The sequence below is a fragment of the Homarus americanus genome, unplaced genomic scaffold (genome assembly GCF_018991925.1).
Source record: "Homarus americanus isolate GMGI-L3 unplaced genomic scaffold, GMGI_Hamer_2.0 scaffold16712, whole genome shotgun sequence".
NCBI lineage: Eukaryota > Metazoa > Arthropoda > Malacostraca > Decapoda > Nephropidae > Homarus > Homarus americanus.
In genome coordinates, this window is record NW_024757794.1 from 6,411,103 (window position 1) to 6,437,122 (window position 26,020).

The 26,020-nt window shown below is 43.7% G+C and overlaps 1 protein-coding gene across 1 annotated transcript in view; it reads left to right on the forward strand.

Annotated features, from left to right (window-relative positions):
• The window catches only part of LOC121857669, a 28,161-nt gene extending 10,137 nt beyond the window's left edge, over positions 1 to 18,024 (forward strand). Inside the window, exons 2-4 of the mRNA XM_042353729.1 lie at positions 11,509 to 11,832; positions 11,919 to 13,821; positions 13,915 to 18,024. Of these exons, the coding sequence (XP_042209663.1) occupies positions 11,509 to 11,832; positions 11,919 to 13,821; positions 13,915 to 18,024 (6,337 nt within the window). The remainder of the gene's footprint in view (positions 1 to 11,508; positions 11,833 to 11,918; positions 13,822 to 13,914) is intronic.
• Positions 18,025 to 26,020: the final 7,996 nt, after the last annotated feature.

Here is a 26,020-nt window from a genome sequence, read left to right on the forward strand (position 1 = left end):
ACAACAACAACACCACCACCACCAGTAACAACAACAATAATAACAACACCAACAACAACAACACCAACACCACCACTACCACCATCACCAACAACAACAACAACAACAACAACACTGCAAATCTTGAGTATATTTTACAAAATTTTTCATCTTATTTTACACTTCATTTCTGTGAGTTTTAAGGTGACTAGAAACACACACACACACACACACACACACACACACACACACACACACACACACACACACACACACACACACACACACACACACACACACACAGGAATATTGACCTTAACTGTAATATTTTGAAACCCCATAAATTCTTTGTTTTTGTTGTAAGTTTCAGGTGATTTATTGAGTGTAAATAACCTATTGACAATAACACCCAGAGTAATTGTATGTTTTTGTTTTTTTTAAGGATGCTCTACTAGTTCAGCACCATTTACACTTATTCCATACAGTAAATATACAAACTTTTTCACCTATTATAGTGTAAAAAAAAGTATATATTATTTACATATTGGTTTAAGGGACATAATACTTGAATTTGAATTAAAATCTTGTAAAATTGGAAGTTATTTACACGAACCTTTCGGCCTCTGACATCCATTGATCCCTGACCTGACTAGTAAACCAACTATATGGCCTTTGACCTGACTAGCAAACCATTTATATGACCTTTGACCTGACTAGTAAACTATCCAATTGACCTCTGTCCTGACTAGTAAAGCAGCTATATGACCTTTGATATGACTAGTACATCATCTATAGGACCTCTGACCTGACTAGAAAACCATCTATATGACCTTTGACCTGACTAGTAAACTATCTATATGACCTATGACCTGACTAGTAATCTAACTTATTGACCTCTGACCTGACTAGTAAACTATCCATTTGACCTCTGACCTGACTTGTAAACTATTTGATCTCTGACCTGACTCTAGTGAATTATTTGACCTCTGACCTGACTAGTAAACTATCTATATAACCTCTGACTTGACTAGAGAATTTACTATGACCTCTGACCTGACTAGTAAATTATCCACTTGAACTCTGAACTGACCAATAAATTATCTGACCTCTGACCTGACTAGTAAACTTTGATCTCTGGCCTGATTCTAGTAAAATATTTGACCTCTGACCTGACTAGAATATTACCCATTTGACATCTGACCTGACTCAAGTAAACTATTTGACCTCTGACCTGACGAGCAAACTATCCATTTGACCTCCGACCTGACTAGTAAACTTTTGACCTCTGATCTGACTAGTAAACCATGTAATTTACCTCTGATCTGACTAGTAAACTATCTAATTGACCTCCGACCTGATATAGTAAACTATCAAATTGACCTTTAGCCTGACTAGTAAACTTATGACCTATGACCTGACTAGTAAACTATCTAATTGACCTCTGACCTGACTAGTAAACTATCTAATTGACCTTTAACCTGACTAGTAAACTTATGACCTGTGACCTGACAAGTAAACTATCTAATTGACCTCCGACCTGACTAATAAACTATCAAATTGACCTCTGACCTAACTAGTAAACTTATGACCTGACTAGTAAACTATCTAATTGACCTCTAACCTAACTAGTAAACTTATGACCTCTGACCTGATTAGTAAACTATCATTTAATTGACCTCCGACCTGACTAATAAACTATCAAATTGACCTCTGACCTAACCAGTAAACTTATGACCTGACTAATAAACTATCTAACTGACCTCTGACCTAACTAGTAAACTTATGACCTCTGACCTGACTTCAACTTCGCCTGACCAACGTCATGTGGTTTACGTCGGGACATAAAATTTAGATGGAATAATTTGGTCGTCGCTTCTCCCTCAAAATAATTTCATGCCCCTTCCCTTAAAATTTTTATTTCAGGGTCATATAACTCTTTATATGTCCCGTTAGGCTGGTCTTCTCTCTCTCTCTCTCTCTGGGCCCTTCTCTTATCATAATAGACCCCAGTATAATCATTAGGATTGGGGTCCATTTACCTAGGTTCATATTATTACGACTATAGTGATGTCATATCCTGTTTATAATGACGTCACGGTTGTCCCAGATGACGTCATAGTCTTTCCTTCATGGCCTGAGAATGTCAACAGCTGGACCAGAGAGGTTGTGTATGCACCAGGGGGTGAGAGGTGGGTTCAGGCTACACACTTGTACATGGAGCCACTCTCATCTCCCTACCAGAGACACGTGTTTTCTCTCTCTTTCTCTCGTTACCATCATTCTATCTCTACGCTCTCTCATTCGTGTCTCCATTTTAACATCTTCATTATGCATTCCTTTTTTTCTCTCTCTTCGCTCTCTCTATCTTTCATTCTCTCAGTCTCTCCTATCATTTCTAATCTCAGGCTGTTGCTACTACTACTACTCCCTAAAACTACTACTACTACTCCTAAAACTACTACTTCTATAACTACTACTACTACTACTACTTCTATAACTACCACTACTATTGCTACAAAATTAAATGACCAAAATAACATCGCCAAGGTCAATTTTGTGAGTGACTCCTGTACCATCCGCCGCCACTCCTCCCTCTCTCCCTCTCCCTTCCCTACCCTTTTTTTTTTTTTTTTTCCCCTCCCTCTCACCCCCCCCTCCCTCTCACCCCTCCCTCCCTCTCACCCCTCTCCTAGAGCCTATCATCCTCTCGCTCATCATCTTAAATCCTATTATCCTCCCTTTACTTAGTTATCTCTCCCTCTCATTTTCTCTCTGTATACCTTACTCTCTGTCTCTCTCTCTCTCTCTCTCTCCCTCTCCGCCTGCCTGTCTCTTTCTCTCTCTATCTGTCTGTTTCTGTCTCTCTCTACCTGTCTGTTTGTCTCTCTCTGTCTGTCTGTCTTTATCTCTCTCTGTCTCTCTCTCTCTCTCGTCTCACAGTCTAAGGTAGAAGCATAACACAGCATCATCACACACACTGACTCAGACTATATTATACTCAGATTACCTGACGCCATGCACAGGTAAAATGAAAGAAAACTTCATTATTTCTTTTATTTTTGTTTTCGGGTTTTAGTGTTGGTACTTTCTGTAAAATGAACGAAAACCTAATTATTTTTTATTTTGCTCTCGTGTTTTAGTGTTGGCACTTTCCTTCAAATGAAAGAAAACGTATTTTTTTTGTTTTCGCGTTTTAGTGTTGGTAATTTACGTAAAATGAAAAACAAGTATATGATTTATTTAATTTGTTTTCGCGTTTTAATGATGGCACTTCCTTAAAAAAATGATCAAAAACATAATTATTTTTTGTTTTCGTATTTTAGTGTCGGTAATTTACGTAAAATGAAACACAACTACATGATTTATTTATTTTGTTTTCGCGTTTCAGTGCTCAAAATACACAGCTCGGGTTAAGAGAGACCTTGGAGGAGCTGGAGGGAGCAGCGTCATCATGTTAAGGCTGGGTAGACAATAACAATAAACACCACAGGACTTGAACACAGTGACGCCAGTATGTAAACAAACCTTAGTGTAGTGGTGTAGAGAGATGTGATGAAGGAAGGAAGGAAGGAAGGAAGGAAGGAAGGAAGACAACGAAAAAACAAAGAAAAAAGAGGAAGAAAACGAAAGATAGCAAAAGAAAAAAAAAAAGAGAAAGCAAAAAACAAAACGAAGAAAATAAACAACATTTAAAAGTAAGAGAAAGTAAAGAAAAACAAGATTAGAAAGAAAAAGTAAAAGTTTATTACCCTCGTCAACACTCGCCATCCCACGACAGCTGAACAACATAATATACGATAACAAATAAATTTATGTTTGGAAAATAATAATAAGGAATAAAACTAAACTAAGTGAACTTCATGGCGACAAGGATTCAGACCTACTCTAGTAAGATGATATGTTTTGGGTCTCTGGTTGAGCCGAGTGTCCGTGGCTGCAGGGAACATCACGGATCACCATTATTACGTTCGTTAAAAAATTTCCCGAGTATTTATGACTTTAGTTACAACTCTAAGTAAAATATTATATCTATTTAATATAAGAAAAAATACTTATTTTTTCTTCTCAATCTGAACGTTTATTTAATATTACCTTTAAGGACTGGACCTAAAATAACAATAAAAATAATAATTTATAACAATGACGTCATCAGAGGTTTATTGCTGGGGATAATATTTTTCTTTATATATTATGTATTTTAAAGTTTTTTCTTATTATTATTTTATTGGTGAGATGTATTTAATTTTGATCAGCCTTGAAATTAATGAGTATGACTTGAATTACTGTTCGTCCTTAGAGGTTGTCCTTGAACACTTAATTGAGGTGTTTGTAGTGTTTGTTTTTTGTGTGTGACTCTCTCTCTCTCTCTCTATCTCACCTTCCTTCTTCCATCATTCTATCTTTTGTTCCTGTAATTTTACTCTTTTTCTTTCCCTCTCTTTCCTTCCTCCTTCTCTGCTTCCCTCTTTCTTTCCTTCTCTCCTCATTTTCTCTCCCACCCTTGTTATCTTTCTTTCTTCCTTTATACTACCCCTTCTCCCCCCTCTCTCTCTCTCTCTCTCCTCCTTCTCTCTCCCATCCCTGTTATCTCCCCGTTGTCACTTCTCTTCCCCTCTTCACGTCTCCCGTCCTTAAACAAGGGATTAATGGAAGGACATGAACCAATAATAACAAAATATCTACCATACATCTACCATATATCTAACATTAGGCACCATCACTACCATACACCTACCATTAACCATGATTCAGACACCATCACTACCATACACCTACCATTAACCATGATTCAGACACCATCACTACCATACTTAACCATGATCGCCATAACACCACATTAACATGATTCGCACCATCACTACCATACACCTACCATTAACCAGATTCAGACACCATCATACCATACACCTACCATTAACCATGATTCGGACACCATCACTACCATACACCTACCATTAACCATGATTCAGACACCATCACTACCATACACCTACCATTAACCATGATTCAGACACCATCACTACCATACACCTACCATTAACCATGATTCGAACACCATCACTACCATACACCTACCATTAACCATGATTCAGACACCATCACTACCATACACCTACCATTAACCATGATTCAGACACCATCACTACCATACACCTACCATTAACCATGATTCAGACACCATCACTACCATACACCTACCATTAACCATGATTCAGACACCATCACTACCATACACCTACCATTAACCATGATTCAGACACCATCACTACCATACATCTACCATCTAATCTACCATGAAACAACCATGTAAACCATCACCATCAGCCAGGACACTACCATACACTTAACTACCATACATAACCGTACATAGCTACCATAACACTAACCATACATCCAATTACCATTCATAAAGGCAGATACCATGATACTACCATAGCCTTACCATTATCCACCATTTGCATTCAAGCAGTGTTCACCCCCAGGGGAGATTGTCATGTCCAGGGCCAAGTTTTATGGCTGAACCGAAGAGGATTTGGGTGGGGGGGAGGGTGGGGAAGGGGAGGGAGGTGGGGAAGGGATTTGAAGGGAGGAGGAGGAAATGAGTAGGTAGGTAGGTGGGTGGATTGGTCTGAAATTGGGTAAGTGAGGGGGTGGGTTGGTGGGTGAGGTGGGTTGGTGGGTTGGTGGGTGAGGTGGGTTGAGTGGATGAGGGGTGAGGGTTGGGTGAGACTGAGGGAAGGACGTAGAAGGCTGGGAGATAAATGGAAGAAGGTAAATGAATGAGAAATAGAATGGATGAATAAAGGGAAGAACAACAAAAAGAACACTAAGAAAAAATAAAACAGGAAAAACAAAAGATTAAAAAGACCAGGCAAAGGAAAACAGAAAAAGTATAGAGAGAGAGAGAGAGAGAAGAGCACAACACACCACAATAATGGACGACAACAACAACAACACTCCCCACCATACAACATCATAAAACCCTCATATCCAATACTAGTTCAAAATCCTTATCTTACCTCACCTTACCTTACCTTACTTACCTTACCTCACCTTATACCTTACCTGATGACTTCTCACCTCACCTCACCTTACCTCACCCTTACCTCACCTGACCTCCTGCTTACCTTACCTTACCTTACCTTACCTTACCTTACCTTACCTTACCTTACCTTACCTGACCCCTCCCTCCATCCTAACCTACAGTCTAACTAATATTAAAGTATCCCAAAAAAAAACCCAGGTCAAATCGTTACTCCGTTTCTTATCTGTTGACCTAAATAAGATAGGGCATCACTTCAAGGTCCCGACTCAAATAGCGGTAAAGTTTGGAAGCCAATTGGTGTAGGAATGGGTGAGCCTTCTCTTTCTTAATTTGTTTGAAGTGAAACATACAGGGTGTCTAAAAAAAAATATCTGACCCATTTTAAGACGATTTTTTATGAAGAATTCAAATTGAGGCAAAAATAATTAAATACAGATTGGACTTGAACAAGGAGTTAAGTCTTAAGGTTGAAAAAAATATCGTTTTCTTCTATGTGTTTCTTTCAATTAATTCAATCAAGGAAACGCGCAGTTTTACCTTTGTTTTTGTTTCTCAAGAGAATTACGTGTTTAGTTGTTGAGTCATTTGCAACACAAGAAGAGGGATAGTTACGCCAGCTGCAACATAAATCAAACACCAAATCAAAAGACTCGCTAATTGCAACACAAAACAAACAACAGTTACGTCAGTCGCAACACAAAATAAACACCAACTCAAAACCTTCGTCAGTTGCAACACAAAACAAACACCAGCTCAAAACCTCCATCAGTTGCAACACAAAAGCAAACAGCAGGAAAAGCAGGTGAGAAGTCCCCGAGGCACTAATTAACTCAAATACCTGGACACTCCTCCACGTAAACACTCTGAGCTGAACACCAAGATCTGATCTGAGAGTTTTAAGGCGATGGCTTAATGAACTACCCAGTGACCTTTAGACCTTATGAATGACCTTTGACCTTTTGAATGAATTTGACCATATGAATGACCTGTGACCTTTTGAATGACCTTAGACCTTATGAATGACCTTTGACCTTTTGAATGACTTAGACCTTATGAATTACCATAGACCTTTTGAATAACCTTTGACCTTTTGAATGACCTTAGACCTTATGAATGACCTTAGACCTTTTGAATGACCTTTGAGCTTTTGAATGACCTTTGAGCTTTTGAGTGACATTTGACCCTTTGCGTGACCTTTGACCTTTGAATGATCTTGTGAGCTCCTGGGGTCAAGGTCAATATGGATAATGTGTAACTCTGATAATAAGAAGCTGGTATTTGTATACACTGAAGCTATAACAAACTCACAAACATATACAATATACAAACATACGTAAAATATACAGGGCATAATGTATATACACAAGAATCAGTTTATATTATTATTATTATTATTATTATTATTATTATTATTATTATCATTATTATTATTATTATTATTATTAGTAGTAGTAGTAGTAGTATATTATTTATTTATTTAATTTGTAGTAGTAGTATTAGTAGTATCAAAACCAAGTTCATTCTGAGCAACAAAAACTTAACACAATGAACAAAATGAATAACTTAATATGAGGTGCAGGAGGAATGCGAATGGTGAGAACAAGAAACTGAGAGAGGAAAGAGAGAGAATATAAATAGTATGATAATAAGGGAAGTTACATACAGAGGACCAGTGTATGTATGTGTATGTAGGTATGAGAGAGGTAAACACCATACTCTAAGGCACTACTCATCAAGATTCATGTGGGAGGGAGAGTCAGGACATCAGCAGGGTGTGAGAGAGGGAGGAGGGGGAGGGAGGGAGGAGAGGGAGAGGGGGAGGGGAGGGAGGGGAGGTTGGGATTAGGAGGAGGAGAAGAGCAGGAGAAGAGGAGGGGGGAGGGAGAGGAGGGAGAACAAAGTGAGGGAGAGGGGGAGAGAGGGAGAGGGGCTAGGGGAGAGGAGGAGGGGGAAATGACGATGGAAGAGAGGAGTTGAGGAAAGAGGAGGATGGTGAAGGGGGGAAGGAGAAAGCTGAAAAGAGGACGGAGGGGAGAGGGAGAGAGAAGGGAGAGAAAGAGAAAGGAGGAGGAGAGGGAGAGAAGAAAGGGGTAGGAGAGCAGGAGAGGAGAGGGAAGGGAGACGAGAGAAAAAAGAGAGAAGAGAGATAAAGGGTGAGGGGAAAAAGAGGAAGGATAGGTGAGGGAGGGAAAGGAGGGGGGGGGGACAATGGGAGGGGAAGGCCAGAGAGGAGTACACACAGAATACAAATGAGGTTAAAAGAGAAACGTAACTACGAATAAGGAAGAGACACACACGATAAAATAGTAACGTAAAACAATAATAATAATAATAATAATAATAATAATAATAATAATAATAATAATAATAATAATTACAATAATAATAATAATAATAATAACGAAACTAACAACAATAACAACAACAGTAAACTCATAAAAATAATAACAGCAACAATAATAATAACAGTAAACACAACAAATAATAATAACAACAACCACAACAATAATAACAGTTGTCGGAAATTTCATAAAAAAAGTGAATTTCCTTCCAGCAAAATTAGTAAAGGAGCAGTCAACTGGAGGGTATTTCACTTATAATTACAATATATTGTATTATTCTTCCCCTGACACTTGATCCCTAACAATAGGCGCTGCAGTCCCCATTTTCTATGTATTAATCCCAGCAAATGATCATAATTTCATAAGATTTTTGGTAAATCTTAATACATCTCCAAGTGTATATACCTAGTATTATTAAAGGCCTTTCATAGGTTATTCTACTTACCTACATACCAACTATTTAATACTACAGTCCACTACAATAACATCACGTAAGTGTATATTTATTATTTTATTTGTATTTGATTTTGTGAGAATAATTAATTAACAGAACCAGTGAGCAACACAATTGAGCTTATTAAAATTTCCCACAACAGCAAATTCATAAAAATAATAACAGCAACAACAACAACAACAACAACAACAACAACAGTAAACACACGCATAAATAATAATAATAATAATAATAATAATAATAATAATAATAATAACAACAACAATAATAACAGTAAACACACACATACAAATAATAATAATAATAACAACAACAACATTACTAGAAAATAGATTGAAATGACAAACGTGGACTGCGTAATAGAGTCAGAATTCATGAATGGCAAATAGTATGTCCAATACGAGAACAAACTAGAAATGCAAGAGCTGACGAGAACGAGAGAGAGAGAGAGAGACGTTATACTGAAGACAGCAAGACAGAGAGAAAAGTTGAGGATAGAAGATAATTATAAAATTTACCTGTCCTAAGAGAGAGAGAGAGAGAGAGGGGTATAAACTCTACCTGTCCTATATCTACCTGTGTAAAAGTCACGTGTACCTAAACATCTCCAAAACAACGTAAACACAACATAACATAAACAACAATCCTATCAAACAAACACGACAAACACACAACGTAAACACAACATAAACAATCCTATCAAACAAACACGACAAACACACAACGTAAACACAACATAACATAAACAATCCTATCAAACAAAAAACACACAACGTAAACACAACACAATAAACAACTATCAACAAACACGAAACACATACAAACAACATAAACAATCCTATCAAACAAACACAAAAAAACACAACGTAAACACAAAATAACATAAACAATCCAATCAAACAAACACGACAAACACACAACGTAAACACAACATAACATAAACAATCCTATTAAACAAACACGACAAAACACAAAGTAAATATAAACATAACATAAACAATCTATTAAACAAAAACAACAAACACACAACGTAAACACAACATAAACAATCCTATCAAACAAACACGACAAACACACAACGTAAACACAACACAACATAAACAATCCTATCAAACAAACACGACAAACACACAACACAACATAAACAATCCTATCAAACAAACACAACAAACACACAACGTAAACACAACATAACATAAACAATCCAATCAAACAAACACGACAAACACACAACGTAAACATAACATAAACAATCCTATCAAACAAAACACGACAAACCACAACGTAAATACAAATATAACATAAACAATCTATCAAACAAACACAACAAACACACAACGTAAAGCACAACATAAACAACTTATCAAACACAACAAACACACAACGTAAATACAACATAACATAAACAATCCTATCAAACAAACACAACAAACACACAACGTAAACACAAATATAAACAATCTATCAAACAAACACAACAAACACACAACGTAAATACAAAATAACATAAACAATCCTATCAAACAAACACAACAAACACACAACGTAAACACAACATAAACAATCCCATCAAACAAACACGACAAACACACAACGTAAATAGCAACATAACATAAACAATCCTATCAAACAAACACAACAAACACACAACGTAAACACAACATAAACAACCTATCAAACAAACACGACAAACACACAACGTAAACACAACATAAACAATCTATCAAACAAACACAACAAACACACAACGTAAACACAACATAAACAATCCTATCAAACAAACACGACAAACACACAACGTAAAACACAACATAACATAAACAATCCAATCAAACAAACACGACAAACACACAAACGTAAACACAACATAAACAATCCTATCAAACAAACACGACAAACACACAACGTAAACACAACATAAACAATCCTATCAACAAACACAACAAACACACAACGTAAACACAACATAACATAAACAATCATATCAAACAAACACGACAAACACACACAACGTAAACACAACATAAACAATCCTATCAAAAACACAAACACACAACGTAAACACAACATAACATAAACAATCCTATCAAACAAACACGACAAACACACAACGTAAACACAACATAAACAATCCTATCAAACAAACACGACAAACACACAACAAAGTTACAACACAATAATTATAAACTTTAATTCACCTTCAACGAGAAATTGTTTATCATGTTATTAGTCTATAAAAGGAAGTAAATAATATAAACTTTATCTGACAGACAATTAGACAGACAGACAGACAGACATAGATTCATAGACAGACAAACAGACAGACGGACAGATAGACATAGACAGATATACAGACAGGATAGACAACCAGACACAGACAGACAGACAGACAGACACAGACATAGACAGACAGATACACAAAGACATAGACAGACAGAAAGATAGACAAAGACATGGACAGACAGAAAGATAGAATAGACAGACAGAAAGCCAGACACAGACATAGACAGACAGATACACAAAGACATAGACAGACAGAAAGATAGACACAGACATAGATACAGACAGACAGACAGACAGACAGATAGACATTTAAACAGCTCAACCGTCACACGTTACACCACTGAATATTACTATATTTTTTTTGTATCTGAATTAATGGAATAAATTATACGGCGTTGACCAAGGACCAGTGTACAAGGACCAGTGTACAAGGACCAGTGTACAAGGACCAGTGTATATGACCAGTGTACAAGGATCAGTGTATATGACCAGTGTACAAGGACTAGTGTACAGGACCAGTGTATAGGGCGACTGTGCAAGGACCAGTGTACAAGGACCAGTGCACAGGGACCAGTGTACAAGGACCAGTGTGCAGGGACCAGGCTAGGACCAGTGTATGACCAGTGTGACAGGACCAGTGTACAAGGACCAGTGTGCAAGGACCAGTGTACAGGACCAGTAGGACCAGTGTACAGGTCTGGTGCAAGGACCAGTGTACAAGGACCAGTGTAAGGACCAGTGTATATGACCAGTGTATAAGGACCAGTGTACAGGGACCAGTGTACAGGGACCAGTGTACAGGACCGGTGTGCAGGACCAGTGTACAGGACCAGTGTAAGGACCGGTGGGGAAGTGTACAAGGACAGTGTACAAGTGTGCAGGGACCGGTGTGCAGGGACCGGTGTAAGGACCAGTGTACAGGACCAGTGTACAGGACCAGTGTGCAAGGACCGGTGTACAGGACCAGTGTCGGGACCAGTGTACAGGACCAGTGTGCAAGGGACCAGTGTGCAAGGACCAGTGTACAGGACCAGTGTACAGGGACCAGTGTGCAAGGACCAGTGTACAAGGACCAGTGTGGGACCAGTGTGCAAGGACCAGTGTACAGGACCAGTGTGCAAGGACCGGTGTGCAGGACCAGTGTACAGGGACCGGTGTGCAGGACCAGTGTGCAAGGACCAGTGTGCAGGGACCGGTGTACAGGACCAGTGTGCAGGACCGGTGTGCAGGGACCGGTGTGCAGGACCAGTGTACAGGGACCAGTGTACAGGACCAGTGTGCAAGGACCAGTGTGCAGGGACCAGTGTACAGGACCGGTGTACAGGACCAGTGTGCAGGACCAGTGTACAGGACCGGTGTACAGGGACCAGTGTGACAGGACCAGTGTACAAGGACCAGTGTACAGGGACCAGTGTACAGGACAGTGTGCAAGGACCAGTGTACAGGACCAGTGTACAGGACCAGTGTACAAGGACCAGTGTACAAGGACCAGTGTGGGACCAGTGTGCAGGGACCAGTGTACAGGACCAGTGTACAAGGACCAGTGTACAAGGACCAGTGTACAGGACCAGTGTGCAGGACCGGTGTACAGGACCAGTGTGGGACCAGTGTGCAAGGACCAGTGTACAGGACCAGTGTACAGGACCAGTGTACAAGGACCAGTGTGCAAGGACCAGTGTACAGGACCGGTGTGCAAGGACCAGTGTGCAAGGACCAGTGTGCAAGGACCAGTGTACAGGACCAGTGTGCAAGGACCAGTGTACAAGGACCAGTGTGCAAGGACCGTGTGCAAGGACCAGTGTACAGGACCAGTGTACAGGACCGGTGCAAGGACCAGTGTGCAAGGGACCAGTGTGCAAGGACCAGTGTGCAAGGACCAGTGTGCAAGGACAGTGTGCAGGGACAGTGTGCAAGACCGAGTGTGCAGGACCAGTGTGCAAGGACCAGTGTGCAAGGACCGGTGTACAAGGACCAGTGTACAGGACCAGTGTGCAGGACCAGTGTGCAAGGACAGTGTGGACCAGTGTGCAGGACCAGTGTGCAAGGACCAGTGTGCAGGGACCAGTGTACAAGGACCGGTGTGCAAGGACAGTGTGCAGGGAGTGTCAGGACCAGTGTGCAGGGACAGTGTGCAAGGACCAGTGTGCAAGGACCAGTGTGCAGGGACCAGTGTACAGGACCAGTGTACAAGGACCAGTGTGCAAGGACCAGTGTGCAGTGTGCAGGACCAGTGTACAGGACCAGTGTACAAGGACCGGTGTGCAGGGACCGGTGTGCAAGGACCGGTGTACAGGAACCAGTGTGCAGGTGTGTGCAGGACCAGTGTACAGGACAGTGTGACAAGGACCAGTGTACAAGGACCAGTGTACAGGACCAGTGCAGGGACCAGTGTGCAGGGACCAGTGTGCAAGGACCAGTGTGCAAGGACCAGTGTACAAGGACCAGTGTACAGGACAGTGTGCAGGGACCAGTGTGCAGGGGACCAGTGTACAGGGACCAGTGCAGGACCAGTGCAGGACCAGTGTACAAGGACCAGTGTACAGGACCAGTGTACAAGGACCAGTGTGGGACCAGTGTACAGGACCTGTAGCCAGTGTACAGGACCAGTGTACAAGGACCAGTGTACAGGACCAGTGTGCAAGGACCAGTGTGCAAGGACAGTGTGCAGGACCAGTGTGCAAGGGACCAGTGTGCAGGACCAGTGTGCAAGGACCAGTGTACAGAGACAGTGTACAGGACCAGTGTGCAGGGACCAGTGTGCAAGGACCAGTGTGCAAGGAGACAGTGTCAGGACCGTGTGAAGTGTACAGGACCAGTGTACAGGACCAGTGTACAAGAACCAGTGTGCAAGGACCAGTGTGCAAGGACCAGTGTACAGGGACGTGTACAAGGACCAGTGTGCAAGGACCGGTGTGCAAGGACCGGTGTGCAGGGACCGGTGTGCAAGGACAGTGTACAGGACCAGTGTGCAGGACCGGTGGGCGTGTCAAGGACCAGTGTGCAGGACCAGTGTGGGACCAGTGTGCAAGGACCAGTGTACAGGACCAGTGTGCAGGGACCGTGTACAGGACAGTGTACAAGGACGTGTCAAGACAGGGGTGTCAGGACCGGGACCAGTGTACAGGACCAGTGTACAAGGACCAGTGTACAAGGACCAGTGTACAAGGACCGGTGTGAGGACAGTGTGCAAGGACCAGTGTGCAAGGACCAGTGTGCAAGGACCAGTTCAGGGCCAGTGTACAGACCAGTGTGCAAGGAGTGCAGGACCAGTGTGCAGCGGGAGTGTACAGGACCAGTGTGAGGGCAGTGTGAGTGTACAAGGACCAGTGTACAAGGACGCAGTGTGCAGGGCAGTGTGGGACCAGTTGGTGTGCAAGGACGTATGGACCAGTGTACAGGACCAGTGTACAGGACAGTGTACAGGACAGTGTGCAGGGACAGTGTGCAGGACTTGCAGAGTGTGCAGGACCAGTGTGCAGGACCAGTGTGCAGGACAGTGTACAGGACCAGTGTGCAAGGACCAGTGTGCAAGGACCAGTGTACAAGGACCAGTGTACAGGACCAGTGTGTGCAGGACCAGTGTGCAGGACCAGTGTGCAAGGACCAGTGTACAGGACCAGTGTACAGGGACCAGTGTACAAGGGACCAGTGTGCAAGGGACCAGTGTACAAGGACCAGTGCAAGGACCAGTGTACAGGACCAGTGTGCAGGACCAGTGTGCAGGGACCGGTGTGCAGGGACCAGTGTACAGGACCAGTGTGCAAGGACCAGTGTGCAGGACCAGTGTGCAAGGACCGGTGTGCAAGGACCAGTGTGCAAGGACCAGTGTACAGGACCAGTGTGCAAGGACCAGTGCAAGGACCAGTGTGCAAGGGACCAGTGTGCAAGGACCAGTGTACAGGACCAGTGTGCAGGGACCGGTGTGCAGGACCGTCAGGACCAGTGTGCAGACGTGTGCAGGACAGTGTACAGGACCAGTGTGCAAGGACCAGTGTACAGGACCGGTGTGCAGGACCGGTGTACAGGACCAGTGTGCAGGACCAGTGTACAGGGTGTGGACCGGTGTGAGGACCAGTGTGCAAGGACAGTGTGCAAGGACCAGTGTACAGGACCATGTGCAAGGACCAGTGTGCAGGACCAGTGTCAAGGACAGTGTACAAGGACCAGTGTACAGGACCAGTGTACAAGGACCAGTGTACAGGACAGTGTGGGACCAGTGTGCAGAGTGTCAGGACCGTGTACAGGACCAGTGTGCAAGGACCAGTGTGCAAGCCAGTGTCAGGACATGCAAGGACCGTGTAGGCGTGTCAGGGTCAAGTGTGCAAGGACCAGTGTGCAAGGACCAGTGTGCAAGGACCAGTGTACAGGACCAGTGTGCAGGGACCAGTGTACAGGACCGGTGTAAGGTGTCAGGGACCAGTGTACAGGCAGTGTGCAGGACCAGTGTACAGGACCAGTGTGCAAGGACCAGTGTACAGGACCAGTGTGCAAGGACCGGTGTGCAAGGACCGGTGTACAGGACCGGTGTACAGGACCGGTGTACAGGACCGGTGTGCAGGACCGTGTACAGGACCGGTGTGCAAGGACCGGTGTGCAGGACCGTGTGCAAGGACAGTGTGCAGGACCAGTGTGCAGGACCGGTGTGCAGGACCAGTGTGCAGGACCGGTGTGCAAGGACCAGTGTACAAGGACCAGTGTACAGGGACCAGTGTGCAAGGACCAGTGTGCAAGGACCAGTGTGCAGGACAGTGTACAGGACCAGTGTGCAGGGACCAGTGTCAGGACGTGTCAGGACAGTGACAGTGTGCAAGGACCAGTGTACAGGACCAGTGTACAAGGACCAGTGTGCAAGGACCAGTGTGCAAGGACCAGTGTGCAAGGACCAGGTCAGGACCAGTGTGCAAGGACCAGTGTACAGGACCAGTGTGCAGGGACCAGTGTGCAGGGACCAGTGTGCAAGGACCAGTGTACAGGACGGTGTGCAGGCGTGTGGACCGTGTACAAGGACCAGTGTGCAGGACCGGTGTGCAAGGACCGGTGTGGGCCGTGTGGACCAGTGTGCAGGACAGTGTACAGGACCAGTGTGCAAGGACCAGTGTACAGGGACCAGTGTACAAGGACCAGTGTGCAAGGACCAGTGTGCAAGGACCGGTGTACAGGACCAGTGTAGTGTGCAAGGACGTGTGCAGGACCTGTCAGGACCAGTGTGGGACCAGTGTGCAAGGACCAGTGTGCAAGGGCCAGTGTGCAGGACCAGTGTACAGGACCAGTGTACAGGGCCAGTGTACAGGACCAGTGTGCAGGGACCAGTGTACAGGACCAGTGTGCAAGGACCAGTGTACAAGGACCAGTGTACAAGGACCAGTGTACAGGACAGTGTGCAAGGACCAGTGTGCAAGGACCAGTGTACAAGGACCAGTGTACAAGGACCAGTGTACAAGGACCAGTGTCAAGGACCAGTGTACAAGGACCGGTGTACAGGACCAGTGTGCAGGGACCAGTGTGCAGGACCAGTGTACAGGACCAGTGTACAGGACCAGTGTGCAGGACCAGTGTACAGGACCAGTGTACAGGACCAGTGTGCAGGACCAGTGTGCAGGACCAGTGTGCAAGGACCGGTGTACAAGACCAGTGTACAGGGACCAGTGTGCAGGGACCAGTGTGCAAGGACCGGTGTACAGGGGTGGGTGTGGACGTGTGGACCGGTGTGCAGGGACCAGTGTGCAAGGACCAGTGTGCAAGGACCAGTGTACAGGCAGTGTGCAGGACCGTGTGGGGACCAGTGTGCAGGGACCAGTGTGCAAGGACCAGTGTACAAGGACCAGTGTACAAGGACCAGTGTGCAAGGACCGGTGTGCAAGGACCAGTGTACAAGGACCAGTGTGCAGGACAAGTGTGCAAGGACCAGTGTGCAGGACCAGTGTACAGGACCTGTGCAGGACCGTGTGGGACGTGTACAGGACCGGTGTGCAGGACGTGTCAGGACGTGTACAGGACCGGTGTCAGGACGTGTCAGGACGTGTACAGGACAGTGTACAGGACCGGTGTACAGGACCAGTGTGCAAGGACCAGTGTACAGGACCAGTGTACAAGGACTGTGGTTGTTGGGGTGTGGGGTGTCAGGACCAGTGTGCAGGACCGGTGTACAGGACCAGTGTGCAAGGACCAGTGTGCAAGGACCAGTGTGCAGGACCGGTGTGCAGGACAGTGTACAGGACAGTGTGCAGGACCGTGTAGGACCGTGTGAGGACCGTGTACAGGACCAGTGTACAGGACCAGTGTACAAGGACCAGTGTACAAGGACCAGTGTACAAGGACCGGTGTGCAAGGACCAGTGTGCAGGGACCAGTGTACAGGACCAGTGTGCAGGACCGTGTACAAGGGCAGTGTACAGGACCGGTGTACAGGACCAGGTGTGCAAGGCGTGTCAAGGACCAGTGTGCAAGGACCAGTGCAGGGACCAGTGTGCAGGACCAGTGTGCAAGGACCAGTGTGCAAGGACCGGTGTGCAAGGACAGTGTACAAGGACCAGTGTACAGGACCAGTGTGCAAGGACCAGTGTACAAGGCCAGTGTACAGGACCAGTGTGTGCAGGACCAGTGTACAAGATCAGTGTACAGGACCAGTGTACAGGACCAGTGTACAAGGACCAGTGTACAGGACGTGCCAGTGTACAAGGACCAGTGTCAGGAGGTGTACAGGACCAGTGTGCAAGGACCAGTGTACAGGACCAGTGGAAGAACCAGTGTACAAGGACCAGTGTACAGGACCAGTGTGCAGGACCAGTGTACAGGACCAGTGTGCAAGACCAGTTTACAAGGACCAGTGTACAGGACCGGTGTGCAAGGACCAGTGTCAAGGACGAAACTCCATACTCCACTTTGGTCGGGAACAGAATCGGTGACAATTACCTGACATGAAAACTTTCCACCAATTGAGCTACGCAATGTTACACACACACACACACACACACACACACACACACACACACACACACACACACAGAGGATAGTACAGATTATGAGACAGGTAGGCAGACAGAACGGTAGAACAAACAGACTGACAGACAAACAAACAGTAAGTAGAAAAGTAATACAGACAAATAGACAGCAGTGTAGAACAGACAGACAGACAGACAGAGACAGAGCGCCGCGACTACACTTTCATAAGTCAGGTCGTAACAAAACACATAAATTATACGAGCCGCCCTGAACTAAAATTTTAACACTGGGTGGAGCTCAGAGGTTAGTGGTGAGGGTGTGTGGGGTGGTGGGTGGTGGGGTGGGTGGTGGGTGGGGGTGGGGTGGTGGGTGGTGGGGGTGGGGGTGAGTGGTGGGGGGTGTGGGTGGGGTGGTGGGTGGTGGGTGGGTGTGGGGGTGGTGGTGGGTGGGTGGTGGGTGTGGGGGTGTTGGGTGGTGGGGGTGTGTGGGGGTGGTGGTGTGGTGGGTGGTGGGGTGTGGGTGGTGGGGTGGTGGGGGGTGGGTGGTAGGGGTGTGGGTGGTGGGTAGGGGTGTAGGTGTGGGGAGGTGTGGTGTGGTGGGAGGTGTGTGTGTGGGTGGGTGGGGTGTGGTGGGAGGTGTGGTGTGGTGGAGGTGTGGTGGGTGTAGGTATGATGGGGGTGTGGTAGGGGTGTGGTGAGGGCTGAGAGGGTGTAAGGCAATGGTAAGTTGGGTTATGACGTTGGAGAGAGAGAGGGCCTGTGGCTGAATGGGTTGAATGTGAGAGGTGGTGGAGAGGTGTGGTCATGAGTGAGAAAGAAAGCACAAAGGCAGTAGCGCGCGTACACACACACACACACACACACACACACACACACACACACACACACACACACACACACACACACACACACACAACAACACACACTATATAATATTAGCTATAAAACTTGGCACTCTGACAGCCACCCGCCAGTGCCACACGACTCTGAGGTCATTGACAGCACTACAAGGGACACCCCCAGCAGGAGGTCTTGTGGGCGTGGGGGAAGAGGTGAGGGAATAAATGTGAAATTATTACTGTTTTAAATTTAATTCCTAACCTAACCTAACCTGACCTAACCTAACCTAACACAACCTGACCTAACCTGACCTAACCTAACCTAACCTGAACTAACCTAACGTAACCTAGCCTAACCTAACCTAACCTGACCTAACCTAACCTAACGATTCATCATCTAAGAGCTAATCATGTATATGTATGTTTATGTAAGTTTTGTCGTGTGAGCGTATCTATGTACGTACGCATATTTGGGGATGCTTCCATGTACGTTTTTTATGTGATTGTTGTAATGTAAATGTTTTTATGTGTAATAGCCACATACATATTTCCATGGACGTTTACATGCGAGCGCTTTCATGTACGTTTTTTGTGAGTGCTTCGATGCTTTTTCTGGAGTAAGTGTTAAGAGGAAATGCATAGCCAGTGAGGGAAATGAGGGGGGGAAGGAGGGGAGGAGGAGGAAGAGAGGAAGGAGGGAGGATGAAGGGAAGGAAGGAAGGGGGAATAGTTAAGGGAGAGAAGGAAAGGGGAAGGAGGAGCTAACACGGTCTTGAATCAGGTATGGCAACACTGTTAATAAAACGGGACATGCATACATACATACATACATACATACATACATACATACATCCATACATACATACATACATAGATATATACATACATACATACATATTTTTTCCCAATCGATTTTTTCTTAGTTCTTCTATTTTATCATTTATTATTCATTTCTCTTTTTTTTCCATGATAATAATTCTATGTTTGTATTAATTATTTTTTCTATCCTTTAATTTTCTTGGAACATTTTTTTCTTCGTGATTTTTTTTTTTTGATTTTCACTACAAATTATTCCGTCTAGATTTTGTAAATATGTATGTATGTATGTATGTATGTATGTATGTATGTATGTATGTATGTATGTATAGTGGTGACCTAGACGATACCTCCATCTCCTTGAAAACTACCAGAGCTATCGCCTTCAACCCTTCAGATGAAATTCCTGAGGATTATCGCTGAACGCTTATAGCCAGGGGTCAAGATTGCCGGGGTCACCAGGTCACAGCTAGGGGAGGGAAGGGGGGAAGGGAGAAGAGGGAAGGGAGCGGAAAGGGAGGAGGGGGAGTTAGGTGGAGGTTGGATCCTGGATAAAGGTAGGTCAAAGGTGAAGGGTCATTGTAAAGAGTTCAGTTCACGTGGAAGGTAGATAGATAGGTAGGTAGATATATAGATAGATAGAAAACTGATAGATAGATAGATAGAAAACTGATATATAGATAGATAGATAGATAGATAGATAGAAACTGAGATAAATAGATAGATGACAGACAGACAGACAGACAGACAGAATAAATCCCTCTCAACTTACACATGTCTCCTCCTCCTGCCTGTCACCTCCTGGCCTCACATCAGCAGAAGACGACAACAAGCAAAACACACGTACAGACACACACACAAAATTCCTCGGCTGACATGTGCACACGCGGGAATCAAGGAATAATAAGATGGGGTGGGGGGGTGGGGGGGAGGGGAGGGGGAAGGAGAGAATGGAAGGAAAGGAGGAGGGAAGGAAAGACAAGATGGAAAGAGATGGATGGAGGGAGGATGAGAAGAAATGTGTGTGTGTGTGTGTGTGTGTGTGTTTAAGGTGTACGTATAGATATCCATGTAAGTATTCACCGTGTAAGTATCTCAATAAAATACAGGCACATACCCCAAAACTAATGGACCAATATTGATGAACCTTGCCACACCCATAAGACAACAGCCAGGGTCCAGGTAATTCAACTCTGGAGCCAATTAACCGGAAGACGTCAAGGTCAAGGTCAAGCTGCTTCTGCGGTGTACTGTAGTTCTGCCTGTCGGGGAATAATAATAATAATAATAATAATAATAATAATAATAATAATAATAAATAATAATAATAACACTACTAATAATACCATCACCAATAACAACAACAACAACAACAACAATTATAATAATAATAATAATAATAATAATAATAATAATAATAATAATAATAATAATAATAATAATAATAATAATAATAATAACTCCCAAATATTATGCAACATTGACCACACAAGTTCAGGGTCGATTAACCAAACTTTTAACGAAGACAAAAGTTTATAAATTACATTAAAATTCCACAATACTTTATGATCGATACGTAATATTAAGTTATAATTACATTTTACAAGATTAATTTTCTGTGTACCTTGATGTCGATGATTTAATACAGAAATAATATTTAAGTTAGCGCCTCTGAGGTCATCTTTGAACATCGTCATTCAGAGGTCAAATGGGTGTGTTCTAGAGGTAAATGGTTTTTTATGGTTATGACAGTGTAAGATAATCCTACAACCACAACACAATATACAGCAGCAGACGAACTAATATACAACCACATTTAACAACCACGCATGTGTGTGTGTGTGTGTGTGTGTGTGTGTGTGTGTGTGTGTGTGTGTGTGTGTGTGTGAAGCAAGTTGATGTTGGTCTCACAGTGATGATATTTATAACAAAGTATATTTATAACGAAGTGTCTTTATAACGAAGTATGTCTATAACGAAGTATGTCTATAACGAAGTTGATCTTTATAACAAAGTATATTCATGACGAAATACCTTTATAACGAAGTATCTTTATAAAGAAATTATGTCTATAACGAAGTATGTCTATAACGAAGTTGGTCTTTATAACGAAGTATCTTTATAACGAAGTATCTTTATAACGAAGTATCTTTACAGCAAAATATCTTTATAACAAAGCATCTTTATAACGAGGTATCTTTACAGCGAAGTATGTCAATAACGAAGTATATTTATCTCTCTATCTGACGTGTTTAATTACTGAGCTTCATACAAATTACTCATGATCAAATATAAATCCATTTTACATGTACAGTATATAACAATAAGCTAATCTTGTCAACTTGAAAAATATATTGTTCGTGTTAATGACTTTGTTTATTTGGCATAATAGTATGTATGTATGTATGTATGTATGTATGTATGTATGTATGCATGTATGTATGTAAGAATGTATGTATGTATGCATGTATGTAAGAATGTATGTATGTATGTATGTATGTATGTATGTATGTATAGAATCCCAGTCGAGGTGTATAAAGCAGGAGGACCTCAGCTTACCAGCCGTCTCCACTCTCTCCTGGAGAATATATGGGAAAAGGAGGAAATCCCCAAGCTCTTAAAAACGCCTTCATCGTCAATATTTATAAGAACAAGAGAGACCGGTCAGACTGTGGCAACTACCGCGGGATCTCGCTCCTGTCCGTAGCTGGCAAGATTATTGCCCGAGTCCTCCTAAACAGACTTCTTCCTCCCAGAATCTCAATGTGGCTTTAAGGCCATCACGTGGCACTACTGACATGATATTTGCTGCCCGCCAAATACAGGAAAAGTGCAGAGAACAGCGTCCTGCCATGTACATAGCTTTCATCGACCTAACCAAGGCCTTCGACTCGGCCAACAGGGAAGCACTTTGGTGGACCCTCAGCCGTTTTGGCTGCCCCCAAAAAATTCATCGCCATTGTGAGGCAACTCCACAATGGCATGAACGGCAGTGTCCTGCACAATGGCATGAACGGCAGTGTCCTGCACAATGGCATGAACGGCAGTGTCCTGCACAATGGCACCCAGTCTGAGTTCTCCCCCCTCCCATCCAAACGGGGGTTAAACAAGGGTGTGTAGTGGCATCAACTCTCTTGTCCATTTTCTTGGCAGCCTTCCTTACTCGTGCCAGTGCCAATTTAGCTGGTGGGGTGGACATCCAATACCGGATGAAGGGTTTTTTCAACATAAGACGGCTCCAGGCAAGAACAAAGGCGTCGGCAGCTTTCATTACTGAACTTCAGTATGCAGACGACCTCACTCTTGTTGCTCACACGGAACGCGACCTACAGGAAATCCTGAACACCTACGCAGATGCGTATGCACACTTCGGTCCTGAGGTTAATGTACGTAAGACTCAGATTTTCTTTCAACCTGCCCCTGGTTCAGACACATCTCCACCATTCATCCATCTTAACGATACTACCCCCTTTAATGTTACCCATCTCGGCTCCCACCTGTCCACCACCGCGGACATCGATGAAGAGATTCAGCATCGGATCAGATGTGCATCTCAAGTCTTTGGCAGACTTCAAAACCGTGTCTTCTGTTGTAGGGAGCTGAAATTATCTACAAAGTTACACGTATATCGAGCAGCGGTCCTCCCCACCCTGCTAGATGGCAGCGAGACATGGGTCACATACAGGAGGCACCTCAAGGCACTTGAAAACTCTCACCGACATAGTCTACGTTCCATCCTCCCAGTTCGCTGGGAAGACAAGAGAACAAATGCCAGTATTCTTGCTGACACCAACTACAGGAGCATCAATGCTACCATTATCCATGAACAACAACGTTGGACTGGCCATGTTACCCGCCTGGACGACAGTAGACTGCCAAAGTAGCTACTTTACAGTCACCTAACGAATAGCAAGCGTGACGCCGGCGGGCAACTAAAAAGGTATGAAGATAGCCTTAAGACAAACCTGAAAAAGTGCCAAATCGACCCCCTCACCTGGGAGATGATTACTCCACATCGTAACGCTTGGAGGAGCACCACACGAGAATGTGTCAATACTATCGAGTTAGCCCGACTGCAAACCGAGGCAGACAAGCGCCAACGCCGGAAAGACTCTGCCGCCGCCCCTCCCGCACCTGATGTAGCCCTCCACATGTGCAACATCTGTGAACAACTCTGCCAGTCCCGAATCGGCCTTTAGTCATACTCGATTACGAGTGACAGCCAAGTAGTATGTGTGTAAATTTATCTTAAGGTATTTTAGTCCAGTGAAATATTTTGTCTTTTTGTTTCGAGGATTTTGTGTCTTTGAGAATTTGTTTAGGGATTCAGTTTAATGGAATTTTGTCTTTATTTAAATTTGATTGTGGGATTTTGTTTGGTCTGGCAGGATTTTATCTGGTGAGATTTGCAAACACCACTGCCACAACACCACTGCCACAACAACACCACTACCACAACAACACCACTACCACAACGACGCCACTACTACACCTCAGTTATGACCAGCAGCCGAGAGCAAAACAAAAACAAACCAAAAAAATTCTCTTAAAATATTCATGAATCCAGGCTAACATTTCTTGCCCTCTGTGAATACTGCAATGCTTTCATGTAATATTTATGTAATTAACTCAGTATGGCTAGAACTCATAATATTTCGTGGGGGAGTCGTAGTCATATATTAATGGAAATTATTCTTGCGCGCTGCCGCTTCCATGCCCAACACCTCCATACATAGAGAACGGTGTAAGGGGAACTATGCTAGATATACATACATACATACATGCATACATATACAGTATGAGCCTTTATAATGATGTATAGACCATGTATCAAATACACAGATGCTTATATTATAATCCAGAGTCCTTTGTTAGGAATTAAATTATTATATGACAGAAACAGCGCTTAACTTATGAATGCTTATTGCAATTTAATATATTCGTAATAATCTGTTTCATAATATTTAAGTATGCAAGAGAAGAGATCATTAGAAATTTAATAAAACAAGGAATACAAAAAAAAGATAGAAGCGCTTCAGAGTATTAAAGAAAATATCAAGGAAGGCAGAATAAAAGACAAAAAGAAGTTATTTAATTAACTTTTGCAATCCGAGAGTGGCCGAGGAAACCCGAGACCAGCTGATTTTTGTTTACAAAGATCACACCAGGAGACTCACACATAATTCTCGCCATTCTTTTATATATATATGATTTTTACCCTTTTTATTTTGTTATTGGTGTGGTTTTTATTCTTTCGCTTCTTTGTTATATCTGTTTCATCCACCAACACAAGTCTGGCTACTAACTCAGGGTCACACACACACTCAAGGTCATACACTTAAGGTCATACACACACCCAAGGTCACACACACTCAAGGTCACACACACTCAAGGTCACACACACTCAAGGTCACATACACTCAAGGTCACACACTCTCAAGGTCATGCACACTCAAGGTCACATACACTCAAGGTCACACACACCCAAGGTCACACACACTCAAGGTCACACACACTCAAGGTCACATACACTCAAGGTCACATACACTCAAGGTCACAATTTCAGAGAAATACCATAATTCTATCATATTGTTTTTAAGGCGAAGTGGATCTTAAGCATTGCCTGATATAATATCAAGCCGAGTTAAACCATTGCTGTGGTAAGTAACAGTGATATACTGTATGAAGTATGAAGATATTGCAACAAGGGGAGCCAATATTGGGCAAAACAAAGGGAGCCACTATACTGCAACAAGGGGGAGCCAATATTGCAACAAGTGGAGAGCCACAATATTGAAAACAACGGAAGCCATAATATTGCAACAAAGGGTAGCCCTAATATTGCAACGAGGACCAATATGCAACAAGGGGGAGCCATAATTGCAACGAGGAGTCACAATACTCCAAAAAGGGGAACGGCTACATAAACAAGGGGGAGCCATAATATTGCAACGAGGGAACCACAATACTGAAACAAGGGGAGCATAATATTGCAACGAGGGCCACACAAACAAGGGCGAGCCACAATACCGCAACAAGGGGGAGCCATAATATTGCAACGAGGACACAATACTGCAACAAGGGCGAGCCACAATACCGCAACAAGGGGGGAGCCATAATATTGCAACGAGGAGTCACACTACTGCAACAAGGGCGAGCCACAATACCGCAACAAGGGGAGCTCAATATTGCAACGAGGAGCCAAATACTGCAACAAGGGCGAGCCACAATACCGCAACAAGGGGGAGCCATAATATTGCAACGAGGAGTCACAATACTGCATCAAGGGCGAGCCACAATACCGCAACAAGGGGGAGCCAT